The 21,770-nt window shown below is 40.4% G+C and overlaps 1 protein-coding gene across 2 annotated transcripts in view; it reads right to left on the minus strand.

The window, feature by feature from the left end:
- Positions 1-5,050: 5,050 nt before the first annotated feature.
- Positions 5,051-21,770, minus strand: part of zfpm1 (zinc finger protein, FOG family member 1) — a 122,378-nt gene continuing 105,658 nt past the window's right edge. For both annotated transcript variants that reach the window (XM_073471902.1, XM_073471901.1), the window contains 5 exons: positions 14,827-14,929; positions 12,145-12,393; positions 11,042-11,275; positions 10,629-10,871; positions 5,051-10,402 (listed from right to left, as the gene is read on the minus strand). In XM_073471902.1, coding sequence (XP_073328003.1) covers positions 7,731-10,402; positions 10,629-10,871; positions 11,042-11,275; positions 12,145-12,393; positions 14,827-14,929 — 3,501 coding nt within the window. In that variant the 3' untranslated portion in view covers positions 5,051-7,730. The remainder of the gene's footprint in view (positions 10,403-10,628; positions 10,872-11,041; positions 11,276-12,144; positions 12,394-14,826; positions 14,930-21,770) is intronic.

The following is a 21,770-nucleotide window of genomic DNA, read 5'->3' on the forward strand; positions in this document are numbered from 1 at the left end:
ACCTGTGAAACTCGTTGCTCCACACCGTTCAGGACTCGGTAGCTGCAACTCATAGCTCACAGCTAACTCGCTCTCCCTCCCAGCTCGTAGAGCCCCTCCCTTACCCGTGAAACTCGTTGCTCCGCACCGTTCAGGACTCAGCATCTCAGACTCGCAGTTCACAGGCAGCTCACAGCTAACTCGCTCTCCATCCCAGCTCGTAGAGCCCGTCCCTTACCTGAGAAACTCACATTCCGTGGCGCACACTCTGGGTGACTGACTCAAGTGACTCAAGTGACTCGAAAACCCGATTCACTTTAGTGAGTGACTCATACAAACTCGAGTCAGTAAAAGGAATCAAGTATACCATCACTAGTGGAGTAGAATGCACCTGACTGGGATCCCTGACGAAGAGCTATCAGGCGATAAACTGCCCCTTGGTCCTGCACTGGGTGGTCAAAAACCTTCTGCAGTTCACAAACAAATGTAGCAAAAGGATAACTGATTGATGATTTACTGTTTTACTCTATTTGTACTAGGTTGTAGGACCCAAAAGCAGGCACCAAGACAGGGAGATGGTTAAAGGAATTTAAATGCTCTGGTAAAAGGCAGTGGAAGTGGCTCAGGCTTAGGCTCAGGCAGGTGGTTCAGCAGGTGCCTCTGCAGGTGTAGTGGCAGAGACTCACAGTGGCGTCGCCTGAGGCTTTGGTGGAGGCTCTGGACAGTGAAATTCCAATGATCCAAGGTTTAGTGAGGGCAAGTAGCAGAGATGCTGGAGGCTGGGTGGCAATGGAGCTGGAACTTGAAGGTAAGTCGATCACTGGAGAGGTCTAGGAGAAACAAGGTTAGCGAGGTTGCAAACACAATGACACAAGACACAAGAATCACAGGTTGTTCCACTAGCTGAGAGGCCATGCACCCCATCAGGGAGACAAAATAATCTGGCAGCGAGTAGAGAGAAGACCAGAGTATCTGAGCTGGTGCTGATGATGAAACGTGCTGCAAGTTTGTGCGAGGAGGCAGCTCCAGCCATCAGGAAAGCCACTCCCAGCCTCAGCAGAACACCTCTGAAAACACAAAAGCACAAAAACAGCCACAACAAAAGTCCCAATCATGACAGGTCCAGTGTATCCTACTTTTCCTTAGATCCTTGAGTTGTTGGTAAGACTAGAAATGTGCTATGTAAATACAGTACATTTACCAATTACTTTTCCAAGGGCAGATATTTCACTTCACTCTTGGGGGGAGAATAAACAGAAAAATTTCTCAAGAGCATTTCCTGAAGGGGTCACCAAAGGTGCTGCCAAAAAGCACAGTTGTAAATGTATATAGAAGATGAGTACTGTTAAACTATACTGGACAATTGAAAGGTAAATAAGTTTAGGGTTGTACCAGCATGTCAAAAGGTGTGACTGCTAAGTACCAATATTGTGGGTGCACTGACAAACAAGATTCGACTGCGAGGAACAAAACGCTGTCCTGTTATAACTGTAAATGTGTTTTTGGATCTTTTGAGTTGTGGAACCGAATAAAAACGTCAGACACATCTTTTGTTTTTAAGTTAGCTTCAGTAAAGGTAATACCTACTTATCAAGAGTGTATATATGTATGATATGTATGTGTGTGTGTGTGTGTGTATGTATATGTATATGTGTATATATATATGTGTATATATATATATATATATATATATATATATATATATATGTATATATGTATATATATATACACACACACACACACACACACACACATATATATATATATATATATATATATATATATATATATATATATATATATATATTATAGTTTTGTCCTCAATGCGTCCCATGCAGGTGTTGACAGGCAGCTAAACACTCTACTCCAAACAAGACTCTGGGTATCATTTTTGCCAGGTTTATTGCTGAAGCAAAGTTGAAACTAAAAGGAAAATAAACAAAATAATCTTAAAATTATGAATATTACATTTCTTCAGATGCATAAACCATAAAATAAACAATTCTACATCTTATCTGTGTACCATATCAACCAAAAACTAGCGTGGCTAACAGACATAGTATGCTAGAAGGAAATTTCAGGTGAAATACGTTTCTAATGAGCATACAATGGAAAATTTGCCACTTAAAACATCAGCACATGACAATAAAAAACACAAACATTAATACGTACCGACGATGCAACTCAAAACAAGCTGTATGCTGGAGTGACTGATCATTACTGAAAGCTGGCAGAACGAGCTATTCTGTTACTTTGTTCTCACTTCCTGGATAAAGTTCGTCCTACTATTTCCGGGATACACACATACTCACACAATCAGTACACACTCACCTTGTCCTCGATTAGCAGGCAAAATGGAAGCGAAACCATTTCCCCCCTTAAAAAGAGTGGGACACGCATCTCCAGGGTCAGGTGACCATCTATAAAAATGTTTTATTATTTTCATGGTGATTGTGTGGCCAAATCACTTGTTTTGTTTATGGGGACATGTTTGGATGACAGGGTAAAATGAGTGTGTAAAATACACTCATGTTTAAACAGCTTGTAGATGTTTCCTCTGCCCATTAAAATCATTAAATGGATTAATTCTGTAAAAATGGATACGCCCAGGGGAGGGGCTTTTTGTTTTAAGAGAGGGCCATTTGGCTGGGTAGTGTCAGTCTTGCCATGGTGTTCACAGAGAAGGTGACATCTGAGACATATATACATATATATATACATATATATATATATACATATATATACATACATATATATACATATATATATACATACATATATATACATATATATATACATATACTGCCTTGTCATGAGTTAATTTGTGTAACTTCTTGCCTTCTTAATGTGTTTAAGACCATCAGTTGTGTTGTGCAGAGATAGGGTTGGTTCACAGTTCAATACAGTGAATAGCCCTATTCGACTACTGTTCTAATCCATAGTATGGCAAGAACCACTAAGTAAAGAGAAACGACAGTCCATCATTACTTTAAGACATGAAGGTCAGTCAATCCGGAAAATATCAAGAACTTTGAATGTATCCTCAAGTGCTGTCGCAAACCATCAAACACATGATGAAAGTGGCGCTCATGAGTACCGCCCCAGGAAAGCAAGACCAAGAGCTACCTCTGCTGCAGAAGATAAGTTCATTAGAGTTACCAGACTCAGAAACCACAAATTAACAGCACCTCAGATTAGAGCCCACATAAATGCTTCACAGAGTTCAAGTAGCAGACGCATCTCAAAATCAACTGTTCAGAGGAGACTGTGTGAATCAGGCCCTCATGGTCGAATTGAAGCCACTACTGAGGAAGAACAAGAAGAAGAAGAGAGGTGTTTGGGCCAAGAAACACAAGGAATGGACATTAGACCAGTGGAAACACTTTGGTCTGATGTGTCCAAATTTGAGAGTTTTGGTTCCACCCGCCGTGTCTTTGTGAGACGCAGAAAAGGTGAGCGGATGGTTTCTACATGTGTGGTTCCCACCGTGAAGCATGGAGGAGGAGGTGTGATGGTGAGGGGGTGCTTTGCTGATGACACTGTTGGTAGTTTATTCAAAATTCAAGGCACACTTAACCAGCATGGCTACCACAGCATTCTGCAGCGACATGCCATCCCATCTGGTTTGCCCTTAGTGGGACCATCATTTGCTTTTCAACAGGACAATGACCCCAAACACACCTCCAGGCTTTGTAATGGCTATCTGACCCAGAAGGAGAGTGATGGAGTGCTGCATCAGATGACCTGGCCTCCACAATCACCCAACCTAAACCCAATTGAGATGGTTTGGGATGAATTGGACCGAAGAGTGAAGGCAAAGCAGCCAACAACTGCTCAGTCCTCTGGGAACTCCTTCAAGACTGTTGAAAACCATTCCAGGTGACTACCTCATGAATCTGATTGAGAGAATGCCAGAAGTGTGCAAAACTGTCATCAAAGCAAAAGTGGCTACTTTGAAGAATATAAAATATAAAACATATTCTGGTTTGTTTAACACTTTCTTGTTTACTACATAATTCCATATGTGTTCCTTCATAGTTTTATGTCTTCAGTATTGATCTACAATGTAGAAAATAATAAAAATAAAGAAAAACCATTGAATGAGAAGGTGTGTCCAAACTTTTGACTGGTACTGTATATACAACTCACTCATCAAGACTGCTCCACACTTTATGCCTGGTAGTCCAGCCAACTGCAGCACATACTATATGTGCCTATTCAATTTAATAAGTTACTTTTCGTGAAAGGGAAAATCTACATACAGTAGTCTACTATGGGTAAGGTTATTAGTTCATTGGTTGATTTCAGCAGTTTATTAAACTTGTTTCAAAATCAATTTATTAGAGCATTTCAACTGTTTATGGAGTTTTTTTAAAACTAAAATGATGCTAGAGTATAATGTGTGCAATTAAAACAGCATCCTTTAATGTTGTAACTCATTCCAGAAAATATTTAGTTTTGTTAAATGGAATCTGACAACATTCTCAAGAATATTGTGGTTTGGTTTTGGTTATCATGGCATGTCACGAATCAAAATGAATACTTTTAGTGTTCCGCTGATGCTAACGTTTTGAATGTGAGCTGAAACTGCTCCTACAAAACAGGTATATTAACTGAATACAACAAGGCATTAATTCACATCCTGTAACTGAAGAATTAAACACTGGGTTAAAAAGTCTGTTTAAAATATGTGTCAATTCCTTTTGTCTGCATGCAAGCTAAAGGAAACTGTCATTGTGGGTGCAATTTGCCATTGATTAGAGCATCCTTGGAGCTCTGATTGAGCATAGAAAGCTTTTTTTCTTTTAGGTAGTATTACTCATGTATTTTGTTTTAAAAGGAAAGCTGATGATTCATTCAGTCTTTCTTCATGAGCCAGCATCAAACAAAAACAGAACACTTGAAACTTTCTTATGAAAGGAAGTGATTTATGAGGGACTAAACATAAGCAACAGTGAATCAAGCATCTCCAAAAGTCAAGGTCTCCCACTCAGGTTTGTGATGAGAGTTCGTAAGGCGTTAACACAAAAAAGATAGCAGCCACTAGAAAGAAGTACAGTCACACTCTTCATCAGTGTCTCTCAGAACTTTTTTATTTCCCATGCATAGTTTGGACAAGAGTGTAGTGAAACTGAAATGAAATTGAAAATATGGAAATAAAAAATTTGACATTCATTGTGATTTTCTCCATTATGGACAGGACATCAGAGGAATTATTAGCAAAACATGTTTGCAACTAAGAAAAAGAAGTTGTCTGTGAGGGATTAAATCTTTCAGAGTCCTTCAAGGTAGAACGGTAAACACATTTTGGACGGAGAAAAGTTCTGCATGACATAAATACATGACAAAAAAGTCCCTAAAACTAAAACATTCAGCACATTTTAAACAACACAGTGCAATTAAATGGGGGTATGTTTAAAGGATGACTTTCCAGAGCTCAGTTTCTCAATTTGCGACCAGTTAACATGGCTCTGTGACTTTTTTCTATATCTTCTCTCTCCTTTTAAGAACTGAGAGATAGACCAGCACAATTGTAAACACTTAGTAGTAAGATCTGTCTGGTGCAGTGCTGCTCCAACACACATCAGAGTAGAAAATCAAACAGATGTTTTGAATTATGTTAAGAATCCTTCACTTTTTACACATTTAGTTTCCAGTTTTGGGAGCAGACAAACACAGAGGTCCTGTGTGTGTATGTTTACAGTTAGACTGATATTAGATTTTAATCAGAAATGTCCAATAGCAGCTGGTCCACGTGCTCCCCTTCTCCCTTTCAGTATGTGAGGATTGGCCTCAGCTCTTGCACAATGAGGAAAATGTTTGTTTATTGTAAAATTTGGTGGCAAAAAATAACAAATTTGAAACAAGTTAAGCACCTGGTTGCAAAATTGGCTTTTGGCAGCTTCAATTCCAAATGAAGTCTGGGCCTTAAAAACTTTAAGATAAGCCCTCTTTTCATAAGTTTGCATCACTATTGGGGGAAAAAAGTATTTCACAGTTCTAACAAATGCTGGAATGCAAATGCAAACAGCAGCATGGGAACTTGGCATAAACTGTGTGTGAATGAGTGACTGAGCAATAAAGTGAAAGAGGAAGAGTACAGCTCTCTCTCACACACACACCACAGGCCACAATAAGTGGTTTTTACATATGTGCTTACTCTACTGTGTGAGGTGTTATACTAAGATGTGACTATTCCTTGCTATGCCTTCATTACCGGACAGAAATACAGTCATTAAAAAAAATAAAATAAAACATCTTGAAAGATGTGTAGTAGACATAAAAGAATTGATGTGTATTGTGTACTCCTCAGTAAAAGTCTGAAATGGTATACATGTAAAGCTGTGTATCCTTAAAAGTCATACTTTGCATGGTATGGAGTCTCGTAACTAAAGATAGACTTTTATTGGAAATTTGGATGTTGGATAACCTAAAATCTTGGAGACTATATTATTCTCACCAAAGTATAAATGCAGCAGTATCAGAAGCACTCTCTTAGCTTTCTGATGTGATAAACTGTGAGTGAGGAAGCTGTTCTGATCTAATCATGTTGCTAATCTCCAAGGTACAAGAGAGGATGAAAATAAACACAGCGCTGGTTTTCAGACCTTACCCTTACCATCAATTAAAGACTACATAAACAGAACACCAAATGCTAACATGATAATAAAGTTCAGTGTGATCCCAGTGATTACTGTGAGAAGATATTACATATCTACACTTAGAAAATACACTTCAACACACCCAGATCCAAATAGTTCCTTCCAACAGTATGAAAAATATACAAATAAAAAATACAAATACTCTCTGACACCAGACACCACTAGGTAGTCTTCTGTTGACATGAAATCAGTGAGGACTAAAAGATAGAAGATAAATATTTCACATTTTTCTCCCTTGTATTTTAAAGAGAAAATAAAAAATTGTGTGTATGTAAGAAAAGAAAAACGGTCCATTGTGAAATATTATCCTTCAGCAATTAGTAACATTGTGATACCGCATATTTCTTTTTCAGTTAAAAACACCTTCACTTCTCTAGTAAGCAAAAAGGGCCAGTGTTGAAACCAAAAGCATTATAGAATTCTTTTTTTCAGACATCATATACTATGCACAGATAATAAAAACATTAACAACAATCAAGTCTTTTCCACACAACAGAAATGATTCCTCCATTTAGGTCTGGAACATGAAGAGCTCAGGAAAAGACTGGAGATCTATCTTATCAGCTTCATCATTACTGAATCATCATCAGTCAGAAATGCCTCCATCAATCAGAATCTAATTACTGCCATTTTGAACTAAGTTCAACAGAGACAGAACAGAGGTTGTTGTCATAGATCTTAACTTCCCATAATGCAAACAGACTGTGAGGCCTGGGAGTGGTAGATGTTTAATTGGGGACTGGGGTACTAAGACAGAGTGATCTAGAGGACGAGGGCACACCAGTGTGTGCAGGTAGCATCCATCTCAGCTCTTAGTATACTACAAACCTTGACCCATAGGAGGAGGAATATCAGTTAATATATGTAAGTAACACCACCTGCAAACTCTGCTCTGGAGCAGTTGGACATCAGGCCCTGCCAGGTGTGTAACAGTCATTCATTGTCATTCATGGTCATGCCAGCTAAGTGCCATTTTGGCACCCACATGGGACAGGGACATCTGAGCTTTTGAAAACTTAGGGAAGGAAAGCCTCCACTCAGAGAGATAAAGGAAATGAAGTAGGAAGAGGAAAAAGGGAAAGACTTGGCTCATTTGACGTGTTCAGCACTGTGGGAAGAGCAGTAGTATTTCTTATGAGCTATGAATGTAGAGAGGCTGCTGAACTTGATGTTGCACAGCCGACAGAAGCGGGAGTTACCGTTCTGGACAGGGGAGATCATTGTGGTTTTAGGACCGGGGATAGGGGAAGGTTGGGGTGTGGGGACAGGATGGGAGGCCATGGTTGGGTCGGCCTTGTTTGGAAGATGGGATGACTCCACTGCCTCCTGCAGGATCTCAGGCACAGGTGACAGAGTCAGAGAGGGAGCCCTTGGGGGAGACATGGGCAGAGGTGAGCCGGCTGAAGGTGAGCCGTTCGAGGGTGATCCATCCCCAGCTGAAGGGCTGCCGTTTACCAGTGGGGACACAGGAGAAGTTGTACCGCTCCTTGCCTGTCCGTTGATGCTATCTCTGTGCACTCGGGAGACCGGTCTGGGCATGCAGGTTGGGGTGGAGGAGGAGGTTGCAGTAGCTCCATCCCTAGGACTAAGGCTGGGGCTGCGGCTGACTGTGCTGCCAGGCTGGGGCAGGGCCTCCTGTGGTGGCTGAATAGTTACAACTAGGCCGTGGGTAGTCTTGAAGTGTTCCATCAGGTCACAGGCTTGAAGCCTGTTAGGGCAGTAGGGGCAGATCACCTGAGGCGAACTAGCGCCTACACCTTTGGCTCCAGCTCCTGGGGTTGCTGCAAGCGTGGTGGTCGTATGGGGTGGAGATGTGGTATTAGAGGCTGGTAAGGCAGAGGGGTGAGGACTGGATGATGTGCCTTGAGCCTGGATAACCCATTCAGCAGGGAGAGCTTTAGCCTCCATTGGGTGCAGAAGATCTGAGCGCTCCTGCTGAGGTCTGCTTTTGGGAGAGGTAGAGGCTGATCTCTTGAGCCTATGAAGCTGTTCCAAGGTGTGGGGCTGGAGGGTGGTGGCAGGGCAATAGTACGTTTTATGAGCAAGATAATTCTCAATGCTGTTGAAGCTGATACTGCAGGCGGTGCACTTGTGGTAGTCACTAAGAGGCAGGGCAGGGAGAATACTGCTACCGCTCTGCCGTGGAACCTCTCTTAGACGAGGCCTCTTGCTCAGGTCAATTGGGCCATCTCCTTCGGGGCTGGAGCTGCCTACTCCGCTGGGAGAAACTTCTTGCTTTACTGCCAAGCCCAGAACGGAGGGGGATGGGGCAGAGGCAGCAGCAGTGGCGGCAGCCGCAGCTGCAGCCGCGGCTGCAGCATTGGCTAGGGCCTCTGTTCTGGCCATGTGAATCTCGTACATCTTCTTCCTCTTGCGTGTGCGGATGGGCTGTGGAAGAAAGGCTGCTGAGGTGGTTGCCTTGGTCATGTGAGAGGATCGCTGGTTAGATGGGTCATGGCGGGATGCACAGTAAAAGCGTTTGTGAACAGTATAGTTATCATGGCGGCTGAAACGGATGTTGCAGGCCTCGCAGAAGGTTCTATTGGGATCGTCTTCTAGGTCCTCTACAGAACCACTAGCAGGACTCTGGCTGCCTTCGCTTGCTCTTCCTTCTCCACCTCCTCCGCTAACACTTCCACCTCCGCCTTCCCCTTCAGAAGAAGATGATATTCCCTCTCTCACCACAGGAATTTCTGTCTTCACTTCGACCACCCTCCTACATTCTGTTGCTCCACTCCCTGCAGGAGGGTCAGAATCAGTGGGAGAGGCAGAGGCTGCTCTACTTGCTGCTCCACCCTGAGGAGACGTAGTCGAGCCATGTGCCCCGCTGGAAGGCACCGTGGCTGGGGCTGCATCCCTTGTTGATCCAAGGCCTGAAGCTGAGGTTGCACCTTCTCCATGGTGCCTGCTGGAGCAGTACAGCCTCTTATGTGCATAAAAATTGTTAATGTTGTTGAATGTGATATCACACTCATAGCAGGTGGCTCCTTTGTGGGGCGGAGTGGCTGTGGCTGTTGGTGCAGTTGGTCCAGAGGGGAAGAAGGCTGGGTTGTTTGGAGGAACTGTCTGGCCCTGTTTCAGACGGCTGTGGACCATCTCTGACATTTTCGCCAGTATCTCCGAGGCCTGAGGCAAAATGGCTGCCTCAGGGTTAAACATGTACTGAGACAAGAACATTGCTCCTTCTGGAAGAACTGACACTGTGCCTCCCACATGGGCCGGGCTAGAGCCAGGGGTGGGACTAGTTGGTTCTGCCTTCACAGTTGTGGTGGCTGGACTTTTCGGAGAGTTCGATGTCTGACCTGAGGAGGTGGCGGTTTGCACATCTTTTGTCTTCCTTCCTGCTTCTTGGTCCCCCTCCTCTCCACCAACTTCCTCCTCCTCCTCGCCATTTTCCTTAATCTTCAATTTCTGTTCTTCTGTCTCAGTATCTGAATGAGGCTCCTCTTTGATCTTTAGATCAGTGGTTGGGGCATCAGTTGGACTATAGTCTCGAGGCGTGGCTGAGCCGCCGTTTGCGCCCGGGCTAGATGAGTCTGGCTTCGGGACACAAGCTAGGGGCTCCCTCTCCTGGGAAGAGAGCTGGATCTGGGGGTGGTCAACTGATGATGGGGTACTTTGGCGTGGGGTGGGGCTCCTTTCTGCCGGGACCCTAACCTCTAGGTGGGTTCTTACATGCTGCTGAAGCTGGGCCGGCGAGTCAGAGTTGTGGCCGCACACTTGACACTTCAGCACCACACCAGAGTCTCCTGGACTAAGACCTGATCAAGAGAGTCAATATTAGTGATCTATGATAGTAGCTTACATTTCAGTGAATGTAGCTTCACAAGGTTCAGAACAATGTGTCTGTTGCAGAAATGTGAATCTTGACTTGATCAAAAATCTTGAACCCAGACACACTACAACATATTCTGTACAGTCTCATCCAAGTAATAAAAACTCAGTCTGATGTTGAAAATCAGAGGTCACAATCCTGGTTAGACTTACCAGTGGAAAGAGGCAGCTTGGGAAGTCCTGGCCCAGGGGAGTAGACCTCACTGCGAGATCCAGGCTGGCAAACCATGTGGCTGGTGACCAGATGGCTGTAGAGGATGTCCCTAGTGGTGGAGACGAAGCCACAGCCATGACACACCCCGTTCAATGTGTCTGTGTGTACCTTAAGGTGGCGCTCACAGTTTGCTTTAGTGGTGAAGGCTGACAGACAGATGAGACAGACAAATGGACGCTCACCTGTGGAAGGACAGAGAGGGACAATAAGTTGGAAGGACAAACAGTGAACTTATCTCCCAAACAACCTAATGAAAGGGTTGACGAAGGCACACTGATCACGTTTCTTCAAGTTAGGCCACAATGTGGTTGACCTTTTGTCAGTTTGGCATACATATAGATCTTTCTCTCACCACTGTGTGTGCGCATATGGATCTCCAGTGAGCTGGCACTGGGGCAGCTCTTGTTGCATTGTGGAAAGGGGCATATGCGTTCATTGGGGTAGGACTCCTTGGGTTTGTCTTGTGGCGGGGACGAGGCTGCAGCCGGCTGCTTCTGACGGCTGGCACAGTAGTACATAAGGTGTGCCTGCAGGTTCCTCTCACTGCGATACCAAATCCCACAGTCCTTGCATGGGAAGATGTCCTCTGAGAGCCACAACATAAATTTTGAGAATATCAGGGTGCTAATATCACAGAAACCATTATTCAGAGGTCAGTCTGTAGCTGTAATAGATTGAGTGAGCACTCAACCCCACAACACAAACACACTCTCTCTCACACACACACACACACACACACACACACACACACACACACACACACACACACACACACACACACACACACAAATTCCTTTGCTATGAGTATCCAAGGCAACAGGACTGATGTTATAATTATCATATGTCTTATCATCTGGGTTAATTTTTAACAACATCCAATTATGTTCTGCTATTTTCAGGAATGTTTAATCATCTAGGATGATGGCCAAAAGTCACAGCAAATGTGTTTGTATGTGGGAATCAGTCACAGACATCAGCACATAGCCAATAGGAAACTTTAAGGCTTAGCAGTGGCAGGAGGGGAAATATTTGCAGTTGAGCAATGATGCTGTCTATTAAAAAGCTGCAGTGTCATCTTGTGGCAAAAGAGAATATTGCAACTTTAAGACTAATGGTAAATTGCAGTGGATGATAATGGCAAAAAAAAGAGCAGTAGTTTTTTCTAATTAAGAATACATATTTATAAGGAATTATCTTCTTGTTTGCATTTCTATTATATTGTTTGTGTTTCTAAAACCACTGTGAAACCACCTATATATGTATAAGTGGTATCAAAGGTTATTATTATTTGAATTCCAATCCATCCAATTCTAAATGCTAACTTACTCACCATATTAGAAGCTTTTTATATGCTCTTAAATTTTAAAAGTGTGTACTTAATTGTATAAGCAAAGAAGCAGCTATATTGCCAACAAATTAAAAAAAAAACTGTCATGCCTCAAATTCAGTACTCACTATTTACAACTGCAGTAGCCAAGATGGCGGCCATGCCAGCTTGTTGTGGGAGGAGCTGAATGTCCGAGCGCAGCACAGCTGGGTACAGCGGCTCCTCCTTCACCCCAGGTTGTTTCTGGGTGACGAGGCTGAGTGGGGGAGAAGGCTGAGCCAGCGGGGAGGAGGAGGAGCCCTGAGGTGGCAAGAGTGAAGCCAAGAGCCTTTCACCAGCCACGAGCTCTCTGGTCACCTTACAGAACAACTCATCACCTGAAAAGATGAAGACTCTTATTAACCATCATTAATAACAGAACTTTCTTCTGGATAGGAAAAATAAAATTTTCATCCCAAGCTTGGTAAGATATGATAACAACTGGCTTTTCCTCTTTATATCAGTTAATATGCTGAATTGAAATGTTTTTGGGGCGGTGGCTGCTCATAGATTGTCGATGTGTCATAGCAGGAAACAAAAAGGTGGAACTAATATGGATGGTAGTTCCAATGCATTTATGTCCCCAAGTAAGTCCGCAACAGCAAAGCCCTGGAACTGACACACCTGAATGGACTGAAGCCATCATTAGTGAATAATTACACTATTTTGCTGCTATGACATGTCAAAATGTCTTTGCCATAATGCTGGTTTCACTTTACTTTAAACCCTATATTAAGCATTTCTACATAGTATATAAACATTAACAACGACAAATTATTTATAATATACTAGTGATTGAATGTTAGTACGTTGATTGAAGTAGAGATGTTCCGATACCATTTTTTCCCTCCCGATACTGATTCGGATACTTATGCTGTGGGTCTCAGCCGATACCGAGTACCAATACCGATACCAGCGTGTTATAAAAATATATATATATCATACTACGCCTGCATGACTGTGATATGATTATCATTGTGGTAAGGCCTGGCTCAGGTTAAACCCTTTGTAAAACATGAATGAATACAGCAAATGAAAGCCATTTATTTTTAAATTTATTTTTAAATAGAACAGTATAAAATAGTAGTGCAACTTAACTAAATAAATCTAGGAATAATTATTTTTTTTAAAAATAAAGTGCAGCCACAATTAGCTCCTTCTCTACAGGTGTCAGGTGATCAATTCTTCTTCACACCTCTAAAACAGCAGCTGCCGATGGCAGCACAGCGTTACTGTTTTAAGAGCAGCGAAGAAGCGGAGCAGATAGGCAGGACCTCTATTTCTGGCGGATGCCGCAGCACAACGCAGCAATTCAGCCGAATTCAGCACAGAGTAGACAGGAAGTCAGACACGAAACAACAACATGACATCCGGTTAATTTTCAAAGTAAAACACCTTGTCGATACAAGCACAAAAACCTCAAATAAGAGACAAATACTCGCTCTTCTTCTAATCCTTCAGTCGGGAACACTTCGTGTTGTTGTGTTTATAACACATAACTGCGGTCGTGCGTGATTATGTAATTATCGCGGGAATTCCTCGGTTTCCTAACTCCAGCTGTTCGGCGGAGCTGCGCTGTGGCGGACTCAAAACGCAGCTGGTGGGGGTTGCCCGAGGACGACGGAGCAAAACCGTACCGGAGCCGTAACGCAGCGGACAGTATCCAGTGGAATCTCAGAGCTAACGGAGCTAACCGGTAAACAGATTCCTATTTCTAATAAATTACGTGGTATCGGATCCGTGTCTGGACTCCAGTACTCGCCGATACCAATGCCAGCATTCTCGGCAGTATCGGAGGCATTTCCAATAGGCTACTGGAATCGGAATCGGAACAACTCTAGATTGAAGTACTACATCATCAAATACTATACTACTAATTTAATACAACTGAGGTAAATTCGAGGTACTTTACTTGAGTATTTCCATTTTCGGCTACTTTATACTTCCACTCCACTACATTGTGGAGGCACATCATAAGCTATTTTGAAGATTGCATTATGCATCAGAGGCAAAGTAGCACAGGTAACACTTTATAATAACCATCATTAATACTTGATGGTACATTAATAAATTCATCAAATTTTAGTTGACAGTTATTTTACTGTTAAACAATGAAATGTTTTATAAACCATTTATTAAGCAATTGTAAAGGTTTATAAACATCAGTTTCAACTTTTTAATGCTATACAAATGTTTGTAGATAAGCTTCACAGCATTTATTAACCATGCAATATTACTATAAACAACTGCTTAATAAATGGTTTATAAAGCAATATATTTTTTGTTAAAAGTGAAATAACTATTAACTAAAGTTTTATTGACTATTACCAAAAGCTGAATACTATACTATAGGCCTACTTAGCCAGGCTAATAATCAGTCGACACATAGTATACAGTATATACATACATGTAAATATATGCATAATTTTATTTTAACTTGTAGTTTTGATTATGAAGTACATTTAAAGGTTTTTGTAAGAAAGTAGATTTTTGAGTCTCATTCAAAAATCTTTTTTTTTTCTTTTTTTTTCCAAAGAGGACCTTTAATATCAGATACTTTAAGACTTTTACTCAAGAACTATTGATATGGGTGACTTTCACTTTTACAAAAGTAATATTTTGTTGTTGGAGCTGTTTAAAATCACTGTCAGACTGGGGTCGTACTGGGCAATGGAGAGGCTATTGAATATATTCAGACATTCTAGGCTGAATGTAATGTCCATTTCAATGAGCCATGTGGACATGATGCTTGGTGTGCTCTTGGTTGTTACCTTGGCTGTAGATGATACAGTTGGATGCTGAGGTGTCAGAGGTCAGAGGGAGGAGACTGATCCAACAATCTGGATCTTCACACACCAGAGTCAGCCGAGAGGTCTGCAAACAAACACACACAAAAGAAGAGGGGGATGAGGAATGAGCATAAACTTTTCACCGGTCAGACTCATCACTGCTGAAAACAGAGGGTGTTTCCTCATATACAGTCGTGGTCAAAAGTTTACATCACTTGTAAAAAAAAGTGTATATCATGGCAGTTTTCAGTTCCAATGATTTCTACAGCTCTCATTTTTCTGTGATGGAATGAATGGAACACATAATACTATGTCACAAAAAAACATTCATAGAGTTTGGTTCAATTGTGAATTTATTATAGGTCTTCTGAATATGTGACCAAATCTGCTGGATCAAAAATATACATACAGTAACTTGAACAATCAAGTCTGGTGATTATCGAAAGCTGTGTGAATCAAATGTTCTGTGTAGCATGGCCTCTTAACTTCTTCTGACTGATTCTGATTAATAACAGCTGCTGACTTTTCTGGGCCCATTTTAATAGGGCTTGTTTGATGCACCCATTAGACTCAGCCACAAACACTACAATGGGAAAGTCTAAGGAGTTCAGCATTGATCTGAAAGAGCTCATTACTGATTTTGAACAAGTCAGGAAAGTCACTTGGAGCCATGTCAAAGCAGTTACAGGTCCCAAGATCAACTGTACAACCAACTGTTTGTAAGTATAAATGTGCATGGCACAGCTGAACTTCACCAATTTTGTCAAAAGGGAGTGGTTAAAAATTCAGCCAGAAGCTTGTGGATGGCTATCAAAAGCACCTAATTTAGGTGAAAATGGCTGAGAGACTTCATGAATGTTTTTGTGACAAAGGAGTTTGTGTTACACTCATTTCCTTAAAGAAACATGAGAGCTGTATAAATGATTGGAACTGAAAATTGCCATGATATTAATGTTCTTTTCAAAAGTATGTAAACTTTTTACCATGACTGTAAATGTGTGCAATACATAGAGTGAGATTAAAGTCGTTGCTCAATTTTTACTATAATTGTCAATAATTTTTTCAGCTTTTTTCATTTTACATGATAATGTCAAGTATGCCAGAAATGTTGGTCTTGTTTTGTGATTAGTAGTGCTGAAACAATTAACTAGTTAATCTATTAATGATTTTTATTAACGATTAATCAATTATCAAATTTGTCATTAAAGGAACAGTTTACCCCAAAATGAAATTCAGTCATTATCTCAGTCTAAAGCTGGTGCATGAGTTCAATAAATAACCCACTTTAGCACCTTTTCAAATCAATTTGGGATCTTGAGGCATCCAGAGACCTGAATTATGCTTTACAAGCTGTATTGAGCCATTCTACCTTTTTGTTTTTGGTTGATTTTTGTATATATTACCAGCTGCTTCAGTTGTTAAGGAGAATTCGGCAACGTGGTTTTGCTGTGAAGCTCCAGAAATGTTTTGTGGACTTCACCCGACTTTCTATCAGCATGTGAGTCAGTAGATGACTGAATTTTCATTTTTTGGTGAACTGTTCCTTTTAGTTATTTTTCAAGAAAAGATTTATAAAAAATGTTGGTTCCACCTTCTCAATAAGATGATTTGCTGCATTTCTGTCTCTGACAAACTGATAGCATTTTCACTATTTCTTGATATTAAACAACCCATGCCTTAATCTAAAAAAATTGGCTTTGAACAAATAATGCACAAAATAATATTCTGCTGTGCATTTTGTGTCTGTGAAAATGACTACAGTGGCCAAAAAGCCAAAACACTAACCTGATGTTACATACAATACATGTTTATATTCACAAAACTTTTCATAGTATTTGTGAAAGTTCATACAGTGTAGTGTTTATCATCTTGGAGCTTACAACTTTCTACACTTCTATTTACTCTCCTTAAGTGTGATCCTGTAGGTTCACATGTATCTCTCACCCCTCCCTTTACATCCCCATCATTCTATCAAAAGGAAACAAATCAAATCAAATCAAATAGGACATATACTCAAAAAATAAATGCCATTGTCACTTTGAAGTGTTCATTCTCTCTTCTTATTTCACTGTGCTGCTTTATAATATGCAGACCATGAGGTAATCACAGAAAACCAAGCATTGATTGCTGTCAGTTGGGAATACACAGTCACATGATACTGTCCAGTGTGTGGCCAGTGGTAAACACCCGTTTATAAGGAGAACGCCAGCGAGCAGAGGGTGATTATAACCCAAGAAGGAAATGAGGAAACGAGGGGAGCATGGGCTGAACAAAGCTGCATGAAAATAAAGGAGGAGAGAGAAGAAAAGAGGAGAAGAGGAATAAAAGAGGAAGAGAAGAGACTCTGGGATAGAGAGGGAGAGGGAAAGGAAGAGAGAGAAGATCTGATGAGGTCGAAAGGCTGCCATTCAGGCTGCAATAATAAGATCCACAGTGGATACACTGGACAAAGAGTGGAGAGTCAACATCCAGTGCTCGCATGTGTGGAGGTATGAGACACACACACACACACACACACACACACACACACACACACACACACACACACACACACACACACACACACACACACACACACACACACACACACACACACACACACACGCACACCTGTGCATCCTGTGGACAATCTTGTCTTTGTTCATATGAGGCACCAGGAGCATTCCCTCTGACAATCACTCCCAGGACAGGCTTATCCCATGTCTCTCTCTCTCTCTCTCTCTCTCTCTCTCTCACACACACACACACACCACACACACCACACACACACAGAAAGACAAACAGATACACTTTTTTCGATACCAAATTCTGCCCCAGAGCAAATGATTTTTACTGCAAAATTGTGTAAAATGTAATCTTTAAACATCTAATCATGTTGAGTAAACACCATTAGACATTACCTGGTCCAATAATATCCTAATTAGCAAAGTTTCTAGGTGAACTGGTGTGATGTCTGTGTTGCAGGGACCGTTCTACTGTACTATATGCAAGCTCATTATAAATTTGCATTCTATGACTATACAGGAAACAGCAGTCCAAATGTTCGTCATTTTAACAGATGCACTGTAAATGCCAACACTGCTGGAGGAAAGGTTCCACCTGCCTGTCCTGCAGATAAAAACATGGGAAAGTGGATTTCACCAGGCTTTAACAGCGATGGCTGTGAAGAGGACAACATCTATCAAAGAGGTACTTTATCCGGTACTGTACTGTATGTTTGTGCCTCTGTTGCTCTAACTTCTAAATGCCAAGACAATAAAATGTGATAAGCGATGGCTCAGCAGTTATGTTGTTTTTCCATTTTTGGTGTAACTAATACAAAATACAACTAATTCAAAATTTTAAAAGGCAATAAAACACTTTTTCTCTGTTATGCATATCAAGTCCATGCAATGGCTGAATCTCTTTTCCCTCAAACTCATTGTGTGAGAGCAGCACAGTATTGTTCAGCAAACCTTTCATGCAGTGTTGTTCATTGTCCACTAGCAGGTAGCATTCACTCACCATTGGACCTGAGAGTCCTTTCACCAGACTGACAGAGCAGTTACTGTTGATGATGGTCACATTTGACATGATCAAATCCTGCTTGTATTTTTTCTGTCACAGTTAAAAGTTAGCTTTGCAACCAAGTCTCCCACTGTGGCCCTACAGTTACATTATGACTTTTTCAAGTTTCAAATTAAAGTGAGCTACAGTAAGAGTGCTTTCCGACCTAAATGTATCTTCTATTCCCGTTATCTTTTCTTTTATTTATTTTTTTTGTTATTGCACATTTTTTAAGGCCTGTTTCTCACACTTCAACTAAGCCGATATGTAAAACAATGTACATTCCCAGTCTGGAAACAAAAATTGCAAATTAAATATTCTAGAAAAGGCTATTGGGAGTCTTTAAAAAAATATTTAAAAGCTAGTAAGTACTGTCATCAGATCCTAATTCCCAGTGATTCCAAGTGACACTGATTATTTTTCCTTTGTGTTATCAATACTGCTGCATTTAAAAACTGGCAAAAATGAATCTTTAAGTGAGACATGAAGGGATCTATCAGAAGAAAGCTTAGCAGTTGACATTATGATGTGGTGGACAGTCACGGAGAGCCCAGAACAGGAACAGTGTTTCATACAAACTGGCACAATTCATGAATTTGGCTGAAAAACGATTCCCAACTGATGAGTATACACATTGCACATATCCGACCTCCCTTCTTTTCATCTGTAATAAATGGCCAAAAACCTGGTTACACTCCAGTCAGTTCTTCCCTAAATGCCCTTCATAAGACAACTACAATGCACACAGACAATGTATACTTTCTTCTACATTTATTATATTAATAAAAAATTTGTTTAAATATTTAATCTGTATCTGTATAGGTTCAGAAGTGTAAATTATTGCAGTGGCTTATGACTATAGTGTTGCAATGTTATGAGATTTTCATATTATTGAGATAAATGATTTTACACAATGATTATTTTCAGTTATTATTGCTTGAACAAACTCTATATTATAATTTCACAACATTCTATGTTCTGACAGACATGAAACTAGAAATGAACTGAAATATATTTTAGAATCCAATACCTTAGACAAGCAAATGTACATAGTGTGATAATTAGTTTCATAACATGGTAAACCTTAAAACAAGTAGTGTATACAGCTGTAGCCCTACTTGTGACTGCAGTAGTTTATTAGAACACACACCGTTAAAAGTTTTTGGACATATATGAATCTGTTAATGGTTCCAGACAGTCATTATTTTCTTATTCACATAGAATCTAATGGAAACCAATGGCTGCCTAGCATGAAGAAAAACAGAAGAATTGTAGTAAATGAGGTGAAACGGTGGTTTCCAAGTGTCTTACCACTTTGGAACTCTTAAAAACAATAATAAATTAAATTGCATCAATTTAAAATGGGAACATCACTCTGTAGTTACCTGTTCACAGCTCATAGAAAAAGTGTGGTGCTAGTAGAGCCCGACTGAAACTTAATTTTTGGGAACATTTTTGAAAATTCCAACATTGATATATCAGCTGATACACACACATTTTTTGCAGTGATCCCTCAAATGTGGATCAAACACAAGATATGTAATGGAGGCAGGATATTTTACATTTTAACAGCAAACTTAACTGTCTAAAATGACACCAGTGCACTGGAGCATTAAACTTCACTAGGAAGTTAACAATAAGTTACCCAGGCATCTTGCACTGCATTGTAATCTAAAAAACAGGTTCCATATTGGCACATATCAGACAACACATACACCAATATTGATATATCTGTTATAGGTCATATACAACCGATATATTAGTTGGGCTGTAGTTGTTAGTACACATTTCTTTGCTATGAAAGCGTCACAAGCAAAATAGTTTAAAAATGAAAATGAATGGGCAACAACATGCATAACCATTAATATGGTTTCAAATGGTCAAACTTCCCACTAAATTTAATGACAAAAACAGTTAATATTCCTTTAGATATTTTGCTAAATAACAATAAACACACAAATGGGGAAAACTGTGCATTGATCCATAATGTTACAATAGTCACTAATCTGTGTCCTACTGTTTACCTCGGGTGACAACCTTCTAGTGTTGTCAAATACATACGTACTCTGCGTATGTATGTTTACACTGTTTTTAAAGGTCTTATCTAGAGAGAAAGGAGCAAATGTTTCTAATAAAGTGTCCTATTTAATGCAGTCTTTCTACTGTTCTCTGCTACTTGCCAAGAAAAGAAAAGTTGCCATGTCTAACATTTTAATAAAAATCTAAAATTTTTACGCCCTCAATATTTGAACTAACACATACATTTTGTATACATTTTTTATAGATATTTAAACTTTTTCCCCGTGGTAAGAAAAATGGTATCAATATCAGTGTTTTTCTAAATATTGTATTGAAGTTAGAAATTCCAGTTTCGAGACAAGACTACAAACTTTACTTCATCATTGTATAGTATGATCAGACAGCCAGTGGTAAATCTTGAAACACTTGAAGAAGATGGACGTTGGCTGCGGGGCAGCTCGGGAAGACAGAAGGGAAGGACAGAAGGAAGGAAGCCTCTCAGTCTATTGTACGGTGAAGATTGAGGCAGAGCGTATTGGATTTCATGGGGAACTAGCGCTGATGTGGAGATACGGCTGCTTTTGTTTTAATTTGTAACCCAATGCTGGAGCCGTCTGAGCTGTAAGTACTGCTAATTTGTTTCAGACTAATTCATCACGGCCACAGCTTTGGAATTCACCATGATAGGGCAATAGGGAGAGCTCTGAGGGCGCAAGTGAAGAAAACACACACACAACACATACAAAGCAAGACACAGGCTGCTTCTTCAAATATCTAAAATATCAAGTAATTATTTATTAGGAATCATTGTGAGTGTGATACTCTTCCATCTTTTCTTATTCGAGAATTAATAACATTTTTATCAAAAGTCAGTGCTGTCCACTTCCTCTCTAATGGAGTTTCCTCTCTGGCCACAGCTACATCAACATGTTTTCAGTAATGATAAAGTCAGATTTTTACTTTTACGTCTTCTACATAACATAAACATACATATTATATACATTGATCCATAGTTATGTAACATCATAGCTGTTGGAAAACATCACATGGAATTTCCCTTTATTTTCATATCTTCTGTCTGACTGGAGAAATCATTCTCCATGGCTGCAAAATGTTTTTTTTAAAAACATCTTCCATCCGGAAAATATTTTCAAAAACCTCAACATTTTCAACTATTTTTAAGATGTACTTTCATTCCAAAAACCTTCCTAATCCCACATCACTGCTTCTGTAACCAAGCAGTGTCAAGTAGAAAGAGACCTTGCAGCCAAATGTAGCTCAGGATCAGATGTGAAGGCAGGAAGCCTAAAGAACTGGAGGAAAATGTTTTTATTTAGGGGGCACGCCTGTGGACACATTGA

The sequence above is a fragment of the Pagrus major genome, chromosome 8 (genome assembly GCF_040436345.1).
Source record: "Pagrus major chromosome 8, Pma_NU_1.0".
Lineage (NCBI taxonomy): Eukaryota > Metazoa > Chordata > Actinopteri > Spariformes > Sparidae > Pagrus > Pagrus major.